The following is a 25,274-nucleotide window of genomic DNA, read 5'->3' on the forward strand; positions in this document are numbered from 1 at the left end:
TATGTATTTATTATTTTTTTTTTTAAGAAAAGAGCTGTGTATATTTTAATTCATGGAAAAAACTTTACAATCAGCAGCGTTGGACACAAGCTAACCAAAGGAGGCCTGGCCGCCACGCCATACAGACCCAGGACTGGTACAACCAAAAAAGAGAAAAATCTCATGACTCCCGAAATGTCTCAATACCCGCTTTGTCGAGAAAACAGTCCCCTGATGATTTGAGGGAGGGCTTGCGTTCTATCCGTCAAGAAATTCCCCTGGTTGGCCGCCCCTGCAAGAGCAAGCCCATCCACCGGACCATTAATTTCGCAGGGGATGAGAGATATGGAAAAAGTCCCTTTGACCTGAAGAGCCTTAATCCTCTGTAACCAATAGCTCCATTTCCAGTCAAGAATCGCGTTTACCTTAAGAGCCTCCACCACAAATGAAGAGTCGGACTCAATGAGAACCCGGTGAAATTTTCGGGAAATAGTTTGAGACATACCGTCATGGAGAGCCTATAGTTCAGCCCAGTTATTCGAGCCAACACCGTAGCCGGAATAAAATACAAAAATCAGATCGCCGTTGGAGTCCCTGCAGACGCCCCCAACCCCTGACGGACCTGGGTTACTGGCTGCTGCACCGTCTACATTCAGTTTAACCAAGCCTCCAAGAGGTCTGTCCCATTTAACAAAATGGTAAGACTTTGGAAGAGGAGGGTTAATTGGGATGCCAAGCCAGTGGAACGTGTGATGGGAGGTTGGGGAGCCAGCAAACATTTTTCCAATTAGCCACCTTACACGATTTATCACCTTTCTGCTGTTAGGCAAGGTCCCATCAAATTTGGTTGCGTTCCTAGCTTTCCATAATTCCCATACAATCAGGCACGGTGTGATGCGGCGAAGGAGGTGTGGCCGGCCACTTGGAAGATTTGAATGCCACCATAGGAAGAAACGGTTCCCAATCAATGGCGAAAGAGGGATCAGGAGATAAAAATTGTCACTAAATTCCTTCCAAACTTTGGATGCAAGGGCTCCTTTGATGAACAGGCGTTCCAACGATTCACATGGAGAGAAATCTTGTTCATCATCACAACAAACACATCTAGACGTGAGGGAGATTCCCCGAGATTGGACCCTGTCATCAGTTGGAATGGCCCCTTGGAAGATCCTCCAGAGAAATGTTGAGATTTTGTATGGAATCTTAGGATCCCAGATGCGTTTGGCCCAAACAATACCCTGCCCAACTATTCTGCAAACAGCCCACCTAGATTTAACTATATAAATACCAGAGCGATTGTGTGGCCAAACTAAACAATCGGACTGATCTGAAGTGTAAATCCCCGCCTGAATGATGTGATCTAAATCCCCTGTAGGAAGTAAGTCGAAATCCGGCGACTGAGGATTGATACCATCATGTGAGACGAAGTCGCTAACTGACATGTGGAGCATGTCATCAGGAATTGGTTGAGTCGCCCAGTCAGCAAGCCGCCCAATACCAGTCCAATTGTTGTGCCAGAGGTTGATAGAGCCACGCCCCACCTTCCACTGTAAGTTCCTATTCAAAACAGGGGACAGGGAGAGGACGTGTTTCCAGAGGGGGGAGGGGGGAGAAAGGGGGGAAGCAAGCGTACTCTGTTGAAGGTGGCCATATCTGGAGGTGACGTAATCAGCCCAAAGACTGCTTCTGCTCTCTATTTTTGCCGTCCAAACCATTTTCAATATGAGAGCAACCATAACCTCTCTAAGTTTTCTAATACCCAGTCCACCTTCTCTTGGCCTGGATATTTTGCCCCAGTTAATCCAATGACATTTTGATTTTCCTTCCTGCCAGCCCCATAAAAAATTGGCAAAACAACTGAGTAGGTATAGAGGTCGCAGACTCCATCCTCTCCAGCCATGAATATTTTTAGCTCATTTTGAGGGAGAATTTGAGGTAGATCCAAGGCTCAAGTAGACAACAACAAAGTAAGCAACCGTGATAATAATGACCTCCGTTACCACCTTCCTAAAGCCGACCGTGATGTTTATTTGCCAATCATTATGTTCATAAGGTCACATGGACCTTGAGGAAGGGAAAACACAAACATCAGCTTGATCAAAACTTCTATTGCTCACAAGAAGTCTGAAGTTTAATGGTAGAAGTTCAATCTCCAATTTGTGGTCTACTTGAGCATTGGATCTGCCTAATTTTTAGTCTCAAATCCTAAAATGATCTACAAAATGGATGGACAACATGATAAACTCCATACATCACAGTGAACCCCACAGGACTAAGTCCATCCAGTCTCGGATAGGACGCATGGGTTGGACCCAATGGCTCATCCGTATGGATTTATTGCACTCTTTGATTTGAAATCCCTATCGGATTTTATATATATATATATATATATATATATATATATATATATATATATATATATATATATATATAGCAGATACTTTAGACAGAAACTCAAACCAAATGTTGGTGTGGAATTCCGCTTATCGTTGTAGAACCATTTGACCCTCAAGTGCAATGTGCGGTTGCACGCAAGAGGAGACTCCCACTGATGCTTGCTAGTATGAGATGAGAATCATTCATCAAATTGCTTGACCACACATGCCATGCGTGATCCAAATAATTCTTAAGGTGCTTGGCAGCATGCACCATGTGAAATCTAAGTTAGTCATTTGGTAGTCTGCACCACATGTGTGATGGATGGATAAGATCATTGTATGGAATGTTGTAAGTGCTCTAGTTGTATGCTCCTTTGGTTGTCAAATTTTGTAGTGCCAAAACCTCAATCCATGTCTTGTATAGCTCATTAGTATATATGTTCAAGTCATTGCATATGAGTTCAAGACATTGCATCACCTCTCTAAATACTTTACTTCAAGTCAAGAACGAAGAACTACTTCAAACCATTTCAAGAAATGCAAATATAAGCTAGAACGAAAGAAGAGATCTTGTTTAAAGACTCAAGTTAGTGTGCAACTCAAGATGAAGTGTAATTCAAGCTCTAAAAGATCTTAAGTCGTCTCAAGCTTCACAATCTTCAAAGGTCAACTATCATCTGAAGAAATGAAGTCTTGATGTTCATACCTCATTTCAAGGTATGATTGACCTTAGATTGACTTTAGGGTAGGTCATTTTATATACATAATTCAAATTGAATTACTTTACATGTATTTGGACTGTTCTAAGACTAATCTTGAACTCTATTCGACTAGTCCTAGCACTGGCTTGACCAGTCCAAGAAATTTTAGGACCAATCCTAAGTTGTTACAATTTTTTAGAATTTTTTGGTTGAGCTACGACCAGTCCCGGCATCTACTTGACCGGTCGTAAGAATAGTGATGACTCGATCCAGGACCAGTCGTGCACCTGCGACTCAAACTACAGTGACCAAACTTGGTGCCTCACGACCAGTCGTAGGATGGTCATGACCAGTCGTGGAGGTGTCACGACTAGTCGTGGAGGTGTCACGACCGATCATGGAGTGCCTACGACTAGTCATGAAATGATTTTATCTGATCACACTCAAATATTCAAAAATCTTCTTGACCTACGACCAGTCGTAGTGTCTTCAGGACCAGTTGAAGATGCGATTTCTACAACTATAAATAGAACACGAATTTCAGAGTTGAACAATTGAATTCAAGTAAAATTAAGGTATCACTCTGAGAGATAAGTTGTGTTCTTTTTAAGCTATATTATGTATATTTAAAATTCTCTTTTGTTAGCTTTATTGATTTGATTTTATTTCTATATTCCAATCTAAATTAAAAAGAGAAATTATTATATTCCTTCTTCTTGGAATCAAAATCAAATATAGCTAGCCCAACTGGTTTAATTTAAAATCAATTAGAACCTAGAACCATTTTAAAGTGAGTATTGGACATTGAACTTCTATATTCGAACTTCTACTCCGATTGGTTCTTCCGGGCTGCTACAAAAGGAGAAATCCAGGTATTTTACATTATTGTAAATTTCTTTCTTTTGGTTTTATTTGAGATTGAGCCAGAAAAATCTCATTGTGTTTGGTTATCTGAGGAGAGCCAGAAAACTTAGAAGTAGGGCTTTTGAATTGTGTAAGCCCATTTGAAAGACACAATTGTAAAGGTTTTAGGTGAACCTGACAAACCTATTTTCATAGTGAATGCTAATATTCCCTGTGTGAGGATATTAGGAGTGGAGTAGCAAGCTGTGTGGCTGTTGTTTAACAGTTGGTGTACACATAGGCGAACCGCTATAACTCTTTGTATTTTGTCGATGTGTGATTTATTTTTCATATCTTTTATCATTCAAAGTTGTGGGATGTATGTGTGGATGTGAATGTCGTAATATTTACATTTCAAGTATTGTGGGGAATGTTGTAATAGTTTAGAACTTATTTCTTGTTATTTCCTTTATTTCCTTTCAGTTTGAGTTTTTGATATTCAAATTGTTCTAGTAAGGTTGTCCTGCCATAAACCCTTGGTTTTTATGGTGTAAGGTTGTCCTTAGAACAACATTGGTATCATCCTCTCTCTTCTAGTATTTGAGGTTGCTTTACATTTCCATATTTTGATTTGTTTAACGTGCTATCTTTCCTTTATTCATTTAAATTCCGCTGTTAAAGTTTTAATTTGGCTTAGTCCTATTCCCCCCCCCCCCCCCCCCCATAGCTTGGACATATAGCTTGGCCTTTTTCAAATGTCCGTGGTATCGGTAGCCAATGGGCGTTATGGACGGCAAAGCGGATAATCAGAAATCACGATCCTTGCATTGTGGCATTACTTGAGCCAATGCTAGGTGATGAGAAGTGAATCCGAACAGGTCTAGCATTGGGTTTTCACTTTTGCTTGTCGAATGGTCCAGAGGGTGGAAAGATATGGGTATTCTTCAAGTCTCTTCTTTGGTTGTTTTTAAATCTGATTAGTGTTTATCGATTGTAGCTTCGGTGTAGAATTGCGCTTCCCCGCTTCATATCACATTCGTATATGCAGGGTGTGCTAGGATTTTGAGGAGAACGCTATGGTCGGATCTGGCTCTCCTCTCGGCTTCGATGCATGGTCCTTGGGCGGTATGCAGTGATTTCAATGCAATCTTAGATGAATCTGAAAGGAGTAGGAGGGCTACGAACAGAGCTTCCTCTACAGATTTTGTCAATGCAATTCGCTCCGCGGGCCTCCAAGATGCGGGTTTTACTGGAACCTTCTTACACGTTCCTTTGTCAACCAAAACTCCGTGGGGCCCACCACATGTCCGTATGGAATACACTCCCTTGGATGTGAGCCCAAAAGTGAGACAGATCCAAAATTAAGGTGGGCCATGCCACAAGAAACGCTGGGTGATTTAACACCCACTGTCAACTTCCTTAGTGCCCATAGAAGTTTTGGATCCGAATGATATTATTGTTTTTTCTACATCCTAATGGAAGTCACCTTATGAACGTGCTGAATGGAATATAAGGGATCAGCATGGGCGTCAGGAAGGTTTCAATGGTTTGTGTTTCCATTCTCATTGTTTTCTGTGGTGTGGCTCACTTGAATTTTGGATCTACCACATTTTTGGAATCACATCTTATCCTGACCTTGCGAAACTGATGGGCGGAGTAGATGTTAGATGGCCAACATGGTGGGTCTACAGAGCTTTGGGCTGCACCAACTCCTTGTAAACACTCACGTGTCAAAGCAGGGCAGCTACTCTCTCGCTTCATGCACGGATATACCTTGCCTTGTAACCAAAGGTTACACGGGACGTGGATTTCCTTGGAAAGCCTTTAGCTGGTAATTGGTATACTAAGTTACACGGGCGGGACTCAACAAAAAGGAACTGGGCCTCACCTATCATATAAGCCCAACAAAGGCCACCAAAAAAAAAATGACAAAGGCCACCTAATGAAATATGCAATGACGAGGGGGTTAGGAGGACTTGACGGACCCCAGCCCCACCTTATCTAGGAACACCAGCCCACAAATCTCCTGGGGCAGCTAAGCTGAGCTAGCAAAATATGAGGAGGCTTGGGAAGCACTTCCAAGCTTAGCTAAACTATCAGCCGGGATGTTGCCTTCTCTAAGAACGTGCTGAAAACTCAGCCACCTGTAGTTCCCCATTGTATCTATCCTCGAGCTCCAATTCCGCCATATCCAAGAGGGGTTGGAGGAATGGTTGAGAATGTCCACAACTAGCTTGGAATCCAATTCGACAACTATTCTGGACAACCCCTTAGCAAAACATAATACGAGCCCATCCCAAACCACTCTAAATTCAGCTAGATTGTTGAAGCCGACACCGTAGCCTACTGCGAAGGCAAAGATCACATTCCCATTTTCGGATCTACAAATCCCACCACCTCTAGACGGACCAGGATTGCCCCTCGAGGAACCATCCATGTTAAGTTTGACCCAACCGGGCGGGGGACAGGTCCACCTGACAATCTGAATCGGGCCACGGGAAGGAACAGACTGGGGGATCCTCAAGGATTGGAGGGTCAGCACCTACGATTGCTTTGCAAACGTGGCAATGGAGAGATACTTTCTGATCTGACAAAGCCACCAGCTAACACGACTAACAACTGCCGCTGGGACGATGCGACGACCCTCGAATTTGGCCTTATTCCTTACAATCCAGATCTCCCACAACACTAAGCAAGGGACCGGGATGCAGAGAGAAGAGACGCACCCACCAACGGCATTCGACATCCACCATTGGTTCATTTTGGGTTCAAGCGAATTCACCTACAACGAAGACACCCCGAAAATCCTGCCGAAATGAGCAAGAGCGGGCTGTGAGAGCACTATGCATGAATAGGTGGTGCAACGACTCAACCTCAGGCCTACAATCCGGGTGAGCGTCACAGCGGCTGCACTAGGAGACCATAGGGATCCCCTTGGCCTGGATACTAATGTTGAGAGGGACGGCCCCATGTAGAAGACTCTAGATAAAGACAGAGATTTTGGGGGGCAATTTGTTGTTCCAGATTTTATGCGACTAGGGACGCTGGGGACCTGCCAATCTGCACAAGGCCCAAGCAGATTTGACAGAAAAGCAGCCTGAAGGCTCCAAAAGCCAGAAGCACGAGTCCAACTCATCAGAGGTAGCAAATCCACCCTGGAAGATAGCATCCACAACTTCCTGTGGGAGGAGAGTAAGCACCGAGGATGGAGGGAGGGGGCCAACAGCTCCAAGGAAATCCCTCAATTATAAGTTTCGGAGAGGGTTGGGAATGGGCTGGCTGGTGAGCCTAGCGAGCGGCCCTAAGGCCATCCAGTTATCCTCCCAGAGGCTACAAGTACCTCGGTCCACTGCCCACTGAATATTGTCGTCCAAAGCTTGGAAGGTGGACTTGATTTTCTTCCATAGAGGGGAGGGGGCGGCTGCCACACCATGCCCTGCTACCGGATCTATGTCCCTGCCGTATTTAGACTTCATTAGCTCTGCTCAAGGCGAGTTATTGCTGCTGCTCTTCACAACCCAGGCTAACTTCATGCGAATTGCTTCCATGACCTCTTTGAGGGGGCGAATCCCGAGCTCACCTTCCTGCCAAGGCTTAACAATTATCTTCCAACCGACCCAATGAAGCTTCTTGATGCCGTCAGCCCACCCCGAGAGAAAATCAACAAACATCTTCTCAAGGGTGCTAATAATAGATAGCGGAACTTGAGTAACAGCTAAAACATGAATTGGGATACTACTAAGAACATGCCTAATCAGGGTCGCCCTGCCCCCCTGAGATAGGAGCCTAGACTTCCACCCACCAATTCGCCCCTTAACCTTGTCTAAGAGGAAACGGAAATCTGCCGCCTTAACTCCGCCGTCATTTGGGTCTATATGACCTAACCAACAGATTTGATCTTAAATAAACAGTATAGTGGGCCTTACAAGGATTTTAATGGTGTATATCCATTTACTATTGTTTTCCCATGATGTGGTCCACCTGAGATTTATATCCCTCTCATTTTTGGGATCAAACCCTAAAATGATATGTAAAAATGGATGAACGGAATGGATGAAACACATACATCATGGTGGGGCCCACAGAGCATCGACCACCAGCCACGATGTTGCTAGCAAGGGGTTAGCCAATCTGTTTCCATCATCCGCTTCCACTCGTATGGGTAAAATGGGGACACGGATTTACTTGGAAAGCAGTTCAAAGGAAGTTTCTATGCTAGAAACTTAGGTGTAGGGCTGTACATCGAGCCAAGTCGAGGTGGGCCAAGCTTGGCATGACTCATCTGTGCTCTCCTCGATCGAGCTCGACCTCAGCCTCAAGCTTACCATTGGAGCTTGATTTATTTTCCAAAAATTTCGAGTCGAGCTCAAGGCGAACTAATGGATCGAATCGAGTCGAGTTGGGCCTGCTCCCAACCCGACCCAACTCGTACTCTACTCAACCCAACAACCCGACCCAATCGACACCCAACCTAATTGACCTAACCCACACCAACCTAACTCCCAAATCAAATATTGAATTAATATATATATATATATATATATATATATATATATATATATATATATATATATATATATGAGTCGAGCCAAGATCCACTATGGCCGGACTCAGCTTGTTTTCAAAATGAGCTGGGTCATTTGAACCTTGGCTCGCCTTGAGTCTTCGTTCAAGCCGAACTAGATCGAACCAAGCTGAGTGAGCATTATGAGCTAGCTTAGCTCGTGTACAACCCTACTTAGGTGGGGCTTTCCTATATTTATTAGAAATCCCCACCATCCATCATATTTGTGAGCTCATTCTAGGACTTTAGAGAAATTTTGAGTAGGATCCAATACTCAAATGGACCTCACTAATCCATGCAGTTCATAACGTCATTCCTACTGTGATAAAATGAGAACACAAATATTATACTATTTTAAAGCTTTTGTGGCTCCACGAATATTTCAACTGTGGACGTTCAATCCTCTCGTTTTCAGCTCTCCTGAGTACTGGATCCGTCTCATTTTTAGACACAGCTCTCCTAAGTACCGGATCCGTCTCATTTTTAGCCCAGTGTCTTAAAATGAGCTCAAAAAAATAATAATAATAATAAAAATAAAAAAAGTCGGGGTGGATTTCTCATAAATGTCACGTTGGCCCCCACCTTAGTTCTCGGTGCAGGAACTCTCTGCTAATGACTCCGGCAGGACATCCGCGTCCGGAAGGGAAACGGATTGGCTACTCCCCCTGCCACCAGCCAATGGCCGGTGTTCACTGCCCTGTGTGCCTCACCATAATGTATTTTTTTCATCTTCTGTACATCTATTTTTATAGATTTTTACTGTATGAAAACAAAAATTAGGTATATCCAAATCTCAACTGGAACACATTACAGGAAACAGTGTTGAATGAACATCGACCATTAAAAACTTTTTGGGAGCCATAAAAGTTTTGGATCAAGCTGATCTTTGTTTTTGACCTTCATCTGTGTCTGCATGACCTAATTAACAGATTGGATGTCAAATAAACAGGACAGTGGGCTTTAGAAGGATTTTAATGGTGGATATCCAATCACTATTGTTTACCTGTCGTGTGGTCCACCTGAGATTCCTATCCCTCTTATTTTTGGGATCAAGCATTAAAATAATCCATAAAAAATTGAATGAACAGAAGGGATGAAACACATACATCATGGTGGGGCTCACAGAGCACCGACCAGCTGGTGGTAGGGGGAGTAGCTAATCCGTCCGTTTCCAGGGAAAAGATGAACCGCCGATTGCTAACGCATTTATGGCGTACACGTGGTTTGTTGGCCGACACTATCTTTGCAAGCCATGATGAGGACTAGGCTGACCTGACAAGAAGCCTCCAACGGGACATCATCCAGCCTTCACATGGGATGGGAAGAGAGAAAAGGCATCTGAAGGAAGGGCGCGGATTGGATACCGAGATGTCAGTAGCCAAACCGATATGTCACCAAGCTCTGTGGACTCCACCAAGATGCGCGTGTTGTATCCATACCGTCCAACCATTCGTAGAAATGGTTTTATGGCATTATAAAGAGAATGAGATATATCTAAATTTCTAGTGATCCACCACAGAAAACCGTGGGAGCTGTCACACCCACCGTTGAAACATTTATAGGGCCCACAGTGATGTATTTTTGAGATCCACCCTATTCATAAGTTAACATATAGATAGATGAAGTGAAAACAAAAATATCACCTTGATCAGAAATTGCTGTAGCCCCTAAGAAGTTTTGAATGGTGGATGTCACTGTCCTCACTATTTTCTATGGTGGGTCCACTTGAACTTTATATCTATCTCATTCTCTTTGTTATGTCATAAAATGATATCTAAAAATGGTTGGACGGTATGTATACAAAACATACATCATGGTAGGGTCCACGGAGCTTGGTGACGTCACTTCAGTAGTTATTTGGCTACTAACCTTGTCAGTATCCAATCCGTGCCCGCCATCAGCCAATAGCTGGTGGTCGGTGCTCTGTGGGCCCCACCATGATGTATGTGTTTCATCCATTCTGTCCATCTAATTTTCTAGATTATTTTATGGTATGATACAAAAAATGAGGTACATCCAAATCTCAAGTGGACTGCATTACAGCAAACAGTTTTGAATGAGAGTCAACTATTAAAAACTTTTTGGGGGCAATAAAAGCTTTGCATCAAGCTGATCTTTGTTTTTTCCCTTCATCTGGGTATGTATGACCTAATCAACAGATTTGATATCAAATAAACAGTGCAGTGGGCCTTAGGAGGATTTTAATTGTGGACATCCAATCACTATTGTTTTCCTGTGGTGTGGTCCACCTGAGATTTATATCCATCTCATTTTTGGTAACAAGCCATAAAATTATCTGTCAAACTGGATGAAACACAGAGCATCGACCATTACCCATTGGCTCGTGGCGTGGGGAGTAGCCAATCCGTTTCTGCTGGTGACAGGGGTACGTAGTAGCCAATTAATGGTGGGACATCCCGTCATTGACGTTGACTCCAGTTGCGATATTACCCCGTGCATAAAGGTAGCCGATTACCTGTTGCCGGGCAACACGTTAGTAAGTGTTATCGTAACCATGTGGGCCCACTTGATGTATTTCATCTCATTTTATTTGTTATATATCCACGCCATACGTTGTTTCATCTCATTTTATTTGTTATATATCCACGCCATACGTTGTTTCATCTCATTTTAGGACGTATCCCAAACTTAAGAAGATGCGAATCTCAGATGGGCCATATCACCAGAAACCGTGATGAATGACCATTGAAAACTTTTTAGGAGTAGCAAAAGTTCTTAATTAAGTTAATCTTCCAGATCGATCTTCTTGACATTATCAACAGGTTGGAATATTGCAGATAAACATTAGAAAAACCTTAGGATGGACCTTTGAATTTTTAATAGTGAGGAACTAAATCACGACTGTTACCTGTTGTGTGGTCCGCCTGAGATTCATAAAAGCATAATTTTTTGGACTGTCTAACCAACTGAGTTGGAGAAAAGGATGTGTTATATTTTGTTTTAAAATAGTATTAAAATTTGAATTTTTAAATTTTCGGTGATTTCCCTCCATTTTTGAAAAGTTGTAGTACTTTTGAGTTGTGAGTTTTGTCCCACATCGGATTTGACATAGTAAACCATCTTATATATAAGATAGTCTTTTTGCTTAGGGCTTGAGCCCCTTTCAGGGGGCATGTGAATTTGGTTTTGTGGGGGGGCTATGCCAATAGCTCTAATCTATGCCATTGACCACACACGCGCGCGCGCTGAGCCGAGCCGAGTCGTGCCGTGTCGAGCCGAGTCCGTGTGCGCGACGCGACGGGACGGGCTGGGCTGGGCATGGGCGTGGGCGCGGGTGCGGGTGCGGTGTGCGGGCAGGATCGTATGTGAGGGAGTGTACTCGCACTTGCGCCTTTTCGTTTTAAACCAGAGAGATGCATCCCTTTCGGTTGGTCGTCCCTGTTGGGTTTAAACCCAACGGACCTAACCTTTTGAAAAGGGTGCTTATGCACCACTTCGGAGTCTATAAAAAGACATCCGATTCCAGTTTCAAAGATATGAAAAATCCTTCTCTTATAAAACACTCTCTGATATTCGGTTTTAAGCATTTTCTGCTGAGTTCATCGCTGAGTCAACTCAGCACTTTCGGATTAAACTGCAAGTGGTTCGAGCCCGTGTACAGTGAGTGCACCGCTGGGACCGGGTCATAGTCGTTGTATCCTGGAGGTCGATTGCTCTGGAAACCTGTTGCACTTGGGACGCTGTCCAAGGGGAGCAAATTCGATTTCAAGCCGAGTGACTCAGTCACGCCTCGACTCAATTCAATAAGTTCTTCTTTCTCAAATTTTATTTTATTTTTTGGTTCTCGATTTTTAATAGTCTATTTAATTCAACCAAATATTCCAACAATCTTGAAATCGAAAATTGTTGAATTACATAGACTATGGCTACAGTAACAGTAAATGCTTCTACTGAGTTAGCCAAAATCGAACCGTTCGCTGGACAATCATTTAAACGGTGGAAACAGAAACTGATGTTCGCTCTGACCACCCTGAAAGTTTCATACATATTATCTGAATCATTTACTATAGATCCGGCAAATCAAAATAAAGTAACAGATGAAAATAATTGTAAAAATTATATTCTAAATTCTTTATCCAACGAACTATATGACGTGTATGCTTCTTACGTGTCTGCTAAAGACATATGGACTGCTTTGGAAAAGAAATACATATTAGAAGATGCAGGCGCTAAGAAACATGCAATTGCTAATTTCCTTCATTATGAAATGACAGACGATATACCTGTCACAAATCAGATTCACGATTTTCAAAGTCTAGTTCACGAACTATCGACAAAAGGAATTAAGTTGGATGAAGTGTTTCTTTCAGGAGCACTAATAGAAAAGTTACCGCCCTCCTGGAAAGAATATAAGAATAGAATGAAACATAAAAAGAACGGTGTTTCTTTGGAAACCACTATCGTACACATACGAATAGAGGAAGCCAATAGAATCAGGGACCAAAAAGAAAATAAAAATGAGATAGATTCAAAGGCAAATCTTGTGGAATCAAGTCGGGCAAATAATAAGAAAAAGGGCAACTGTCATAACTGTGGCAAACCTGGACATTATGCAAATGAATGCAGGCTCAAAAAGAAGAATGCAAACAGTCAATTCAAGAAAAAAGGAAACTGCTACAACTGTGGAAAGCCTGGGCATCATATCAAAACCTGTAGGCTCAAGAAAAATAAAGATAAGCCGCAAGCTAACCTTACAGAAACAGGCAATGAGTCTGACATGATAGTAGCTGTGGTGTCAGAAGTCTTCCTTGTAAACAACTTGGAGTGGGTACTAGACACTGGTGCAACTAGGCACGTGTGCAAGGATCGTAGCATGTTTACCTCCTACCAAGTATCAGGAGATGATGAACAGGTGTTCATGGGTAATGCTAGAACGTCTCCAGTTGTAGGGAAAGGGAAAGTACTTCTGAAACTCACTTCTGGAAAGACTCTGATGTTGAATGATGTCCTACATGTGCCCGACATTAGAAGAAACTTGGTCTCTGGTTCACTCCTCAATAAGGCTGGTGTTAAGTTAGTATTTGATTCAGATAAGCTTGTAATGACTAAGAATGAAACCTTTGTTGGTAAGGGGTACTGTAGCGATGGTTTATTCATTATAAATGTATCCAATGATAATAATAAAAAGACATTCAGTTCTGTTTATATCGTTGAACCTTTTTATCTATGGCATAGTAGATTAGGTCATGTGAATATAACATCATTGAAGAAAATGAAAAGATTAGGTTTATTACCTAATATATCTAATGAAGAATTTGACAAATGTGAAACATGTGTCGAATCAAATTCATTAGAAAACCCTTTAAACAAATAGAAAGATCATCTATTCTATTAGAGTTAATACACAGTGACTTAGGTGATTTTAGAAATCACATGTCTAGAGGTAGAAAAAGATATTACATAACTTTTGTAGATGATTACTCTAGGTTCACTAGAGTCTATCTGTTAAGGAACAAAGACGAAGCTTTAGATGCTTTTTCTAAATACAAAATTGAAGTTGAAAATCAGTTAAATATAAAAATTAAAAGACTTAGAACAGATAGAGGAGGTGAATATGAATCTTCTCAATTTAGAGAATTATGTGAAAAGAATGGAATAGTTCACGAAACTACAGCTCCTTATACACCAGAACAGAATGGAATAGCAGAACGTAAGAATAGAACTCTAAAAGAGATGATGAATGCTATGTTAAATAGTTCAGGCTTACCCTCAAATATGTGGGGAGAAGCAATTCTATCTGCTTGTTATATTCTAAATAGGATTCCTTCTAAAGCTTCTGAACAAACACCATATGAACTATGGAAGAATCATGTTCCTAGTTACAAATATATTAAAGTGTGGGGGTGTCTTGCTAAAGTAGGATTACCTGAAACTAAGAAAAGAAAGTTAGGTCCTAAAACGACTGATTGTGCATTTATAGGTTATGCACAAAACAGTGCGGCCTATAGGTTTCTAGTTTTAAAAACTAAGGATAATATTCTAGATCCTAATACAATTATAGAAGCTAGGGATGCAGAATTCTTTGAGAACATATTCCCTATGAAATCTAAATCTATAGGAATAGAGGAAGTCAGTGAATCAGATATTGCATCTACTAGTAAAAATGCATACGAGAAAGTAGTAGAAGAGATACAACCAAGAAAAAGTACTAGGGTTAGAAGAGAAACTAACCTAGGAGATGGTTTTCACTTTCTTAGTAGAAGATGATCCTATAACCTATATAGAAGCAATTAACTCTCCAGATGCAACCTTTTGGAAGGAAGCAATAAATGATGAATTAGAATCTATTATATCTAATAACACTTGGGAAATTGTAGACCTACCTCCTGGAAATAAACCAATAGGTTGTAAATGGGTGTTTAGAAAGAAACTAAAACCAGATGGGACTATTGATAAGTTTAAGGCTAGGTTGGTAGCGAAAGGCTTTAAACAAAAAGAAGGAATAGATTACTTTGATACATACTCTCCTGTAACTAGAATCACAACTATCAGGGTCTTAATAGCGATAGCTTCCATATATAAACTGGTGGTACACCAGATGGACGTTAAGACAGCTTTCTTAAATGGAGACTTAGAAGAAGAAATATATATGGAACAACCTGAGGGTTATAAGATATCAGGAAAAGAAATATAAAGTATGTAGACTAATTAAATCATTATATGGTTTAAAACAGGCTCCTAAACAATGGCATGAAAAATTTGATGGTGTTTTAAAATCAAATGGTTATCATATAAATGATGTAGATAGATGTGTATATAGTAAAATTTTTAGAAATGAATATGTTATTATATGCCTTTATGTTGATGACATGCTTATTTTTGGAACTAATATTAAATTAGTTAATACAACTAAGAAATTCTTGTCATCTAAGTTTGACATGAAAGACTTAGGAGAGGCTAGTGTAATCTTGGGTATTGAAGTAACCAGAAAAAATGGTGTTATTATATTATCTCAATCTCATTACATTGAGAAGATATTGAGAAAGTTTAACCATTTTGACTGTTTACCTGTCAGTACTCCTTATGATTATAGTGTGACTCTCATGAAGAATACAGAAAATAGTGTGTCTCAATTGGAGTATTCCAGAATAATTGGTAGCCTTTTGTGTCTGACAAATTGCATAAGACTAAACATAGTTTTTGCAGTAGGAAGGCTAAGTAGATATACACATAACCCTGAAAAAGAGCATTGGAATGCTTTGTCTAGGATTTTGAGATACCTAAAAGGCAGTATAGCCTATGGTTTACATTATAATGGTTTTCCTGCTGTATTAGAAGGATACAGTGATGCTAACTGGATTAGTGATTCAGATGAGACAAAATCCACGAGTGGATATGTCTTCACTTTAGGTGGAGGAGCAGTCTCTTGGAAGTCTACCAAGCAGACATGTATCGCTCGGTCTACTATGGAATCCGAGTTTATTGCCTTAGAAAAGGCTGGATCAGAAGCCGAGTGGCTTAGAAATCTCTTAGTTGATATACCATTGTGGTCAAAACCTATATCGGCCATATCTATTCATTGTGACTGTCAAGCAGCTATAGCGAAAGCAAAGAGTAAAATATATAATGGAAAGAGCAGGCATATTAGACTCAGACACAACATAGTGAAACATATGTTGCGTGATGGAGTCATATCTATTGACTTTGTGAGGTCAGAAAATAATCTAGCAGATCCTCTGACCAAAGGACTATCTAAAAGGTTAGTCAATGATACATCGAAGGGAATGGGGCTGAGCCTAATATATGAGCTGCCAGTGTCGGCAACCCAACCTATACAAGTGGAGATCCCATGAGATAAGTTCAATGGGTAAACAACAAGACACGAGGTAGACGATTGCACTGAGTTGTATGAGCCCCTTCTATGGTGTACAGTGCGAGCAACAACGTAGAAGGATGAGTTGTTAGAACTCTTAATGAATCCATAGCCATATATTTGGTGGTGTATACAGTTGCTGCATACACTTGATGGAATTCACCTATATGGGTGTGGAGGTGGAGGCCGCTTCCTATGAGAATCTAGGCGAATTCTCTAGAGCACTCATGAAATCCAGGTAATGGTGTATGGCCGAAACGCACCGAACCGCAGAATCACTTGCAGAGGAAGAGTTGTGTGAGTGGCATGTACTTGCGATTTACATTAAAAGGATTCAGGTTCAAGACTATGGTGTCACCTGATTCCTGTAAACTTGTCTTGCTTACTCTAATGTCGGTTCAAGTCTATAGTGACACCGGCACCATTGCACAACTATTACGCTTTAATCTGAAAGGGTTTTATTTTAAAACATGTGGGAGATTGTTATATTTTGTTTTAAAATAGTAGTAAAATTTGAATTTTCAAATTTTCGGTAATTTTTCTCCATTTTTGAAATTGTAGTACTTTTGAGTTTGGGGTTTTGTCCCACATCGGATTTCACAAAGTTAACTATCTTGTATATAAGATAGTATTTTTGCTTAGGGCTTGAGCCCCTTTCAGGGGGCATGTGAATTTGGTCCTGTGGGGGGGCTATGCCAATAGCTCTAATCTATGCCATTAACCACACACGCGCGCGCGCGCCGAGCCGAGTCGAGCCGTGCCGTGCCGTGCCGAGCCGAGCCGAGCCGAGGCCGAGTCCGAGTCCGAGTCCGAGTCCGTGTCCGTGTGCGCGTGCGCGACGCGACGCGACGGGATTCACCCCTCCGAAGAGTGAGACATCACCCCTCCGAAGAGTGAGACATCATCTACCGCTACATATAGATTTTTAATTAAAATAATATGAAAATTTGGGGAAAGAGTAAATATAAAGACAAAAATAGCAGTTGACTGATTTAATATTGTCGTTCATATTATTTCACTAAAATCATTGAAAACAGTAACTAATTTTTACGAAAATAGCACATGTAAGAAGATTGAAAACATTTACTGTTTTAGTGAAAAATAACATGCAATGTATTTTAAGTAGCGTGTAATGTATGCTAAATGCGACTTAAGCTATTTTCATGCACCACGTAGTGTGAAGGCTATGCCGTGCAACATATCATAAGCTTTTTAAAACACTAGCTATGACATCTAAATGGTGGGTTACATGTTTGCGTCATGTGTCCTGCAAACCTGCATGTGTCCCATTCACATTCCTCTTATGTACAACAAGGTTTGGTGGGCATTCTCAAGAATTTATCTTTTGATCTCAATCTGTTAGTTGACCCCAGTTTGGTTTTTGGGGAATTCTTTCCCTAGATTTTATGTTTCCTGGGGAATGTTAGAGCTGGCCTGGTATTTTTTGGGAAGTGATTTAATTTTGTTTGGTTGATACACAGCTTTCCTAGAAAAACCTGGGAAATGGAATTCTTGGAGAAGAGAAACCAACCAAAAAGTTTGAACCAAACTCTTCTTCTTCCTTTTCATCTTCTTCTTCTTCTTCTTCTAACCAGGGAATTGCTAACCCAGGAAATATGCCAGCAACCAAACACCCCCTTAAGTTCAGGGATCAAATGATCCTAGTGAGAATGTACTCATCCCTTGAATGAATCTTTCTCAATGTTACCAATATGTGATATTATGGCTGCGATATTCAAATAGGACTGGATCAGGCAACTTCTCATTTGAAGAAAAATGAACAATTTTCCCTATGAGAATATTCACATTTCTGGAGAATGTTTTTAGTTATTGTTTTTTTTTTTTTTTCATTAGATTAGAAGATTTTTATTTTGATTTTTTTTTTTCTTGATTGAACTAGCTGTTCACATTTCTGGAGAATAAACAAAATTTCACGTGTTTTTCCTGATTTTTAAATTTTTTTTCTTGATTTTTTTTTTTTTTGGATTTTATTGTTGTTGATAATTGCTTCTATTATTATGGAAATTCTTCTAACAATCGCCTTTTTTATAAGATCTGGAAATTGCAGTTAAAAACCTTTGAATTTTCATGGATTTCTATATATATATATATATATATATATATATATATATATATATATATATTCTTCATTTGGTTGAAGTTGCAGTGGCTTTCTGGAAAATAAACATAATCTGAGTATTGCTTATTTATTTCGATTTTTTGCGTTCTTATGGTTGTACTTACTGCGTTTTTATTTTTTATTTTTATTCTTTTTATTTTTTTATTTTTTTATTTTTATTTTTTCAGCCGTTTGGGAAATCATAGTTTATTTGCCTTTTTATTAGGATTTTGTTTTTCTGATGTTGCATTTTGATTTTTTTTTTCTGAGGAACTTTCATTATTGCATTGCTGTCATTTTTTGAGCAATTGTTGAATCACATTTTTTTTGTCCCCTCAATTTTGAGGAATGTTTTTGCCTTCATAACACAGTTTAGATTTTGATTCTCAAATTGTTGTGTTAAGATTTTGATTCTCAAATTGTGGCTTCTGTCTTCTGCAGTTACGGTCAGGCAATCAAGGTAAACTGTGCATATGCCAGTGGCCAGAGGGAGGTTACTTCAGGTTACTATTTGCTTCCATACTTGTTTCCTTTCTCTTTTACTGTTCATTACTTGTTGTTTCTGTTGGCACACCATGGTGCTTTTCTCTACTAATCATTCTTGATGTTGTTTTCATGTGTTTCAGGCGACTTCAACATCTTTGTTGGTGACCCTAAGTCCTGAAGTCACTGATGGGACTCTGTTTGCATGCTTTTCAGTGTATTCCAGCTGTTCGTGAGTTCCCTACTGCTTTTCAGAGTACTGCATTTGATAGTTTATAGTGTTTGCTGTTTTTTTTTCCTGGTTTTTTCTTTTCTGGAGGAAGGATGAAACTCTATTTTTTTTCTTGTTTTGCTTGAGTAGACTTGGGAAGCTTCTGCTACTGCATGTGTTGATGTGGTTATAAACTTGGTGTCTGCACAATTCTCTTTGCAGAGATGCACGGGTTATGTGGGATCATAAAACTGGGCGCTCAAGGGGATTTGCCTTTGTTTCTTTCCGTAATCAGCGGGTATTATTCTCTTAGTTATCACTGTTTAAAAGCCTGTAGTTGACTTCTTCTTCTTCGTTTTTTAAAAGCCTGTAGTTGACTCATGAATTATCCATCCATTTCTGAGGTGGGACTGGGGCATGTTGAGTATTGATTTCGCTAATTGTAATAGAAAAACAGACTCGGAATTGGTAATGGAAGTGAGTTAAGTGAACCTAGTCAGCAGCTGTTCAGACTCTTGATCCAGATGCATGACTGAATTAAGTAGAGATATTTCATCCAATTTGTGCACGTATGAGATCTCTAAGCAAGAAGGGTGTGTCAACTGACGAATGTTCTCTGCTTCCATTGTCACTTGCAGATGGAGGAGGTCAAGAGAATGTAAGTGACGAGGCCCCTGAAAACAACCCTGTATTTTCAACCGTCTATGTTGGTAATCTTGCACACGAGGTAAAATAGAAGAACTGAGACATTGTGTTGGTTGCATGGTTTGTACAATTGAGAGAAAAAAAAAATGTCCCTTAAATTGATGCCCCATCATTTGCAGCATGTTTATTTTTATCATCTATGCTGACATTTCCTGTTTTTCCTGTTTCGATGGCCAATTCGTCAGGTGACTCCAACTGAACTCCATCGCCAGTTTCATTCTCTTGGGGTTGGTGTCATTGAAGAAGTGCATGTAAGAGAGATAAAGGTTTTGGATTTGTAAGGTACCAGTACGACACACATGATCAAGCAGCCCTGGCCATGGAGTCTATGCTGGCACCTGGCAACTTAATCGGGTGCCCATGGATAGCTGCAACATTACTCAATCAACAACTGTTTCCCAGAATCTGCCCCAAGTTGGACATATAACTGTTTCCCATGAATGGATTATAAAATGATTAAAATGAATGATTGTGCACAGGTTTATAAATTGATTAAAATGAATAATTTAGCCTCAGTTGTTGAGAACTGAGGTTAAAAATTGAATTTAGCCTCAGTTCTTGAGAACTGAAGTTAAAAATTGAATTTAGCATCAATTGATACTACTAGAGGTTAAATTCATCTTTAGCCTCAGTTAGCCAAACTAAGACTACAACTCCCGTGGCTAAAGGCTTTAGCCTCGGTTGTTAAGAATTGAGGTTAAAAATAGGTATAGTTGCAATTGGAGGCAACTGAGGCTAAAATTTGGATTTAGTCACGGTTGGAAACAATGGAGGCTAAAATTTTGATTTAGCCTCATTTCGAGACAATTGAAGTTAAAAGAAAAAAGTTTTCTTTTAGCTTCACTTGAAGAACTGTTCACTCCCCAAGTATAGGGTTGTGATGTAGTAATAAACTCGATAAGATCGAGGTCGAATTCACAGGGGCTAAAACTTTGTACGTAATCTGAAATTAAATAGAACTAAACTAAGACAAAATCTAAATTGAATGAATTTGATGGAATAATGATGAAATATTAATCTAAAACTTAAAGAATTCAAAGGTAGAGAACTAGGGTGCCAAGGATCCGCTCGTAGCAATTGGGAAGCTACCTTGCATAATTCAACAACACAACTGGAATCAGAGTCCTATCTTATCCAGTTGGTAAGAAGAGATTTGTCAGATTTCTGAACTTCTCATGGGTCTAATCATCAATAGATATGAATAGTGAAGATTTTGAAGTAATTCCGTCACTTAACCATTCCCAGGAGACGGGTAAAAAACAGTAATTTACCAATCTCACAGCCAATCATGAGAGAATTGTGAAATTTAGGTAGGGTTCCGTCACCCTACCATGCCCATGAGACGATGGTGAACAACGGGTTTTATTAATTTCACAATTTCAATAATGGAAAACATAAAGCTATTGCAGATCCATTGTAATTTAAGTCACAATAAACCATGAAAAACTAAAAATATACTTTTATAATTAAATTAAAATTCACAAAAATTCATAAAATATGAATTAAAGCAAGGCAACCATCCTAATCACGCTACAAGCTTCACCTCTTAGCCCTAGCTAAGAGGTTTAGCCTAGCAACATGATGCTAAATCCCTTAAACAAAATAAAATAAACAAAAATAAAAAGAAAAAGAAAAAAGAAAAAAAAAAAACTACTCTATTCTCTGTCTCTCTGCTCCACGTCCAGCCCAAGCCAAGATTGGATCCCCTCTCTCCGTCATCTTTTTTCCTTTGTAGCTGTGAAAGGCGGTGGAGAAACGCTGGCTGGAGTCGGTTTGCATAGGTCGGTGATATTGCGTAAGGAGTTACGCACTCCTTTCGCAGAACGTGCGCAGCTACACGCAGGTCCCTGTTTTGGTGTGACAGATCTTAGAAACCGACTTATGACGGCTCGGAATTGTGGTGGCTGCTGGTCCCGATTTTCTGATTTGGCTTCATGGACTGGGTCGAGACCACCTCCTCGAGGCTTTGGACGGTCAGGATCGTCAGTCCAATCCTGATCATGATCGGCAAACGGCCCACAGCGATGCGTTTTACGGACGCAGAGCCTGCTGCGTAAATCAGTTGGCGCTGATGCTTGGTGGGGCCCATTATTGATTTCAACGGGAGAATCCAAGCCATCTATTGCGTTCCTCTCGAAAAACTAAGTTTGAAAAGGGTATTTCTTTGCGTCTTTTGATGCGAGCCATCGAATCTTTGCTTCCACCGTTAGTCTTGCATTTTACGACGATCCACATGCATGCACGTGTATGGGGCCAAAAGGCAACCTAGGCGAGGGTCACACCTAGGCCAGAGACACAATGGACGGCACTGATCGTCAGTTGGGATGATATGTGGGACCCACTAGCCAAAACCGGCGTCCTCCCCTCCGCTCGCCGGACGTTTCTTGATTTTTAAGAATAAGAGTCGGTCAGCGCACGTTGACCGACTTTTGGGAGATCCGGTGCATGGCCGATGAAAGTGTACATGTACACGCATGTGTACATGTGGGGTCCATTGTGATCTTTTTGAGAAATCCGCTCCGTCCATCCGTTTTTCCATCTCATTTTAACTGTGGGGACCGAAGTTGAAACGTATCCGGATAGCAGGTGGGCCCCAAATCAAGGTTTTAGGGGCTGATGTGTCCGTTGGGTCACTTTCACAAGGATCTAATGGCTCAAATTTGACGTGTACGGTTCATTTATAGTCCTCAGGCCACGTATGGAGTTTCGAGCCGAACGGATGGTGGAAACCTTGTTATCTTGTACTCTAAGCGTCTTTCGGGCCACTTGAGCTTCAATTCCTCGATTTTCTTGAATCTCTAGTGTGCACGTCCGTCGATCTTGGTCCTCTGAGGTCTGTCCCTTGCCTTGGCATCATTAGAGCGTTAATTCCATGCTTTTAACACCATGTTTCGGTCTAAGCTCCTAAACATACCTTGCATCACAAACACGATTATTTCATGCCGTTAAACAGTACCATGTTCATAAATCTAGGCAATAACTGGGGTCTGATATGCAATATTTGACCCTTAACAAGAACCGAGGCTATAAAAGTCGTTTTAGCCTTGGTTGCCAAAACTGATGCTAAAGCCTTTAGCCATTGAGGTTCCATCCTCAGTTTGGATAATTGAGGCAAAATTGAGGTTAAAGACTTTAGTCTCAGTTTTTAACCTTTTTAGCCACAATTTTGAACTGAGGCTAAAGGCTTATTTTCTTTTAGTGAGCTTACAAAACAAAGTAGGACGTTAGATATTATGCTTATTACCAACAATGGTATTCTACTATAAATTATAAAATAAATAATTTTTTTTTATATAATCTTGATTATGATATATTAGTATCATGAATATAATCATTTAAGGTGTTACACTCCGAACTTGGAAACCCAGCGCATGAAATTCCCGATTGTCGAATCCGGCGCTAATAGCCTGTGTAGTATCCCATTTTCGTCTCCTGACACCTATATGCCAAATTCCGATCCTGGGATCCGATAAGGAGGATTTTCAATATAAAATTTTTTGTAAAGGAGAATAACCACAAGCATAACCAAGTTACAGAAACATCATCACCACATATCCACTAATAAAATTATTCGAGTACAATGCTGAAAGAGAAATACATATATGAAGTAAAAACTTCAAAGTTTTAGTACACACTCTTGTCTCAATGCTGTTGCGACCTAACGTTACCTGCACGTAACGGTCGTGCATAAGCTTACAAGAAGCTTAGAGGGTGGTGTATGTGTGTGCAATATATGTGCCAAACATATAAATATCAGAGTAAGCAGAAATACTGGCAAGTCCATAAATGCCATCTACCTTATCCAGGCTATGCAATGCAAGGATATAATAAGGCAAAGTCATATACTAAGGAAGCAATGTAGATCGGCTATGCAATGCAGAGACATAATAGGCCAAATATCATATACTGAGGAAGCAATGCAATATGCAAATCCTGATGAGTCTATGAATACCGTCAGTTATATCTAGGCCAGGCAATGCAGAAATATAGTAAACTAAATATTTTATGCTGAGGGTGCAATTCAATATGCAATACAAAAAAAATGATAAAGCTGAAATGTGTAGTCGAGATAATAGTATGTGGTATCGCCAGTTCTGAGGTTCATCATAAAGGATTTCTATCCAAACCAGTCTCATACCTAAATTTTAATAACTATAGACTCAATGTGGTAGACTCTTAATCTCAGGTTGGTCGCGCGCCCAACCGAAATCTTCGCCATTGCGAAGGTACACATAATGGTTTGGTTGTGCACCACTAGCCTGAGTGGATAGTGAATGAATGAATGAATCAAATGCTGAGTACGCAACTCCTATTCAGTAAGTCCACATTCAGTACCGTACATCTCTAGAATTATCACTGGGGTCTAATACACTCCAAACTGGCTGCCACACCTCCCAGCCGAGCAGCCCAGCGAGTAGAAAAGACTTCACTACCCGCCTGGCCAGTAGTCTACTAATATCTACTCGGCTCATCGATAGCGGACCCATTCTCCGAGCTGGTCAAATTCAGCCTAGCTTTGCCCATTACCCTTGGCCAGATAAGGCCACATTCCATTCCAACTGACTTCGATATAGTGGGAGACGCGGCCTACTAGTATTCGGCACTCGAGCGCTCATATATCCACTCGATATAGATATTGGAGCATCTCCTGGTCACGGCGGTTTAGGAACTTTCACCCAAGGACATCAAACATGCCCAAGTGCTAAAACCAAACATTTCTGGTATCCCATCGGGCCATTCACAATATACCTGTGGAGGTCACAGCCCCGATGCCATTAGGGCGTAAAGTGATCATGTCACACAAAACATGAATCATACCATTCAATCATGCATCAAACCTGCGCATATCGCGCGATCATGTGGGGCAACTCTGTCTCACAAGGAGTCCCATAATTATCTCAGCCCAAAGGCATATGTTATAATCAATCATCCCTCATAACAGGCATACCAACGATGCGTATGAGCATATATCATGATGTTATACTAAGCATGTATCATGCAATCATGTGCATATAATACATAGCATATAGAGATTCATATGCATCATCAATATCATGACCCTTGTCCAATACTATTATTATACATGTCCTAAGCATTAGTTATCTATCATGCATAAGGTCATCCTTACGTCCACCAACCTCATTTATTTATCATTATCCATGCATCAAGTAAAATATGGTTATCTTATCCACATTATCATCACGATAATCAATACGTGCATTATTATCACTTAGATATCAAGCATGGTGGTCAACTAGCATGTTTTGTCATCACGCATACGAAATATCATCATCATTACCATCAGGATCATTTTCACTTCATGATTAACATGAACAATATCATAAGTACTATAAATAATTACTCATCCATCATCAATGCATATGCTATAATTCACCACCCATTAAATCATATCTATCATTTCAACCAACAACTCACCATCATCATTATCATGTTACC

General features: G+C 40.4%; 2 protein-coding genes and 1 long non-coding RNA gene across 3 annotated transcripts; 1 reads left to right on the forward strand and 2 right to left on the reverse strand.

The window, feature by feature from the left end:
* Positions 1 to 497: 497 nt before the first annotated feature.
* LOC131220144 (uncharacterized) lies at positions 498 to 1,694 on the reverse strand. Its single transcript, XM_058215114.1, has one exon. It carries the CDS (start codon positions 1,692 to 1,694, stop codon positions 498 to 500), a length of 1,197 nt encoding a protein of 398 aa, XP_058071097.1.
* A 4,242-nt stretch (positions 1,695 to 5,936) lies between these two features.
* Positions 5,937 to 6,338, reverse strand: LOC131220145 (uncharacterized). Its single transcript, XM_058215115.1, has one exon. The coding sequence runs from the start codon at positions 6,336 to 6,338 to the stop codon at positions 5,937 to 5,939; it is 402 nt and encodes a 133-aa protein (XP_058071098.1).
* Positions 6,339 to 18,854: 12,516 nt separating this feature from the next.
* On the forward strand, positions 18,855 to 20,291 carry LOC131221508 (uncharacterized). Its single transcript, XR_009159363.1, has 4 exons — positions 18,855 to 18,921; positions 19,045 to 19,133; positions 19,335 to 19,410; positions 19,751 to 20,291. It is a non-coding gene; the product is annotated as an uncharacterized LOC131221508 (long non-coding RNA).
* The last annotated feature ends 4,983 nt before the right edge of the window (positions 20,292 to 25,274 follow it).

The sequence above is a fragment of the Magnolia sinica genome, chromosome 12 (genome assembly GCF_029962835.1).
Source record: "Magnolia sinica isolate HGM2019 chromosome 12, MsV1, whole genome shotgun sequence".
NCBI classification, from domain to species: Eukaryota; Viridiplantae; Streptophyta; class Magnoliopsida; order Magnoliales; family Magnoliaceae; genus Magnolia; species Magnolia sinica.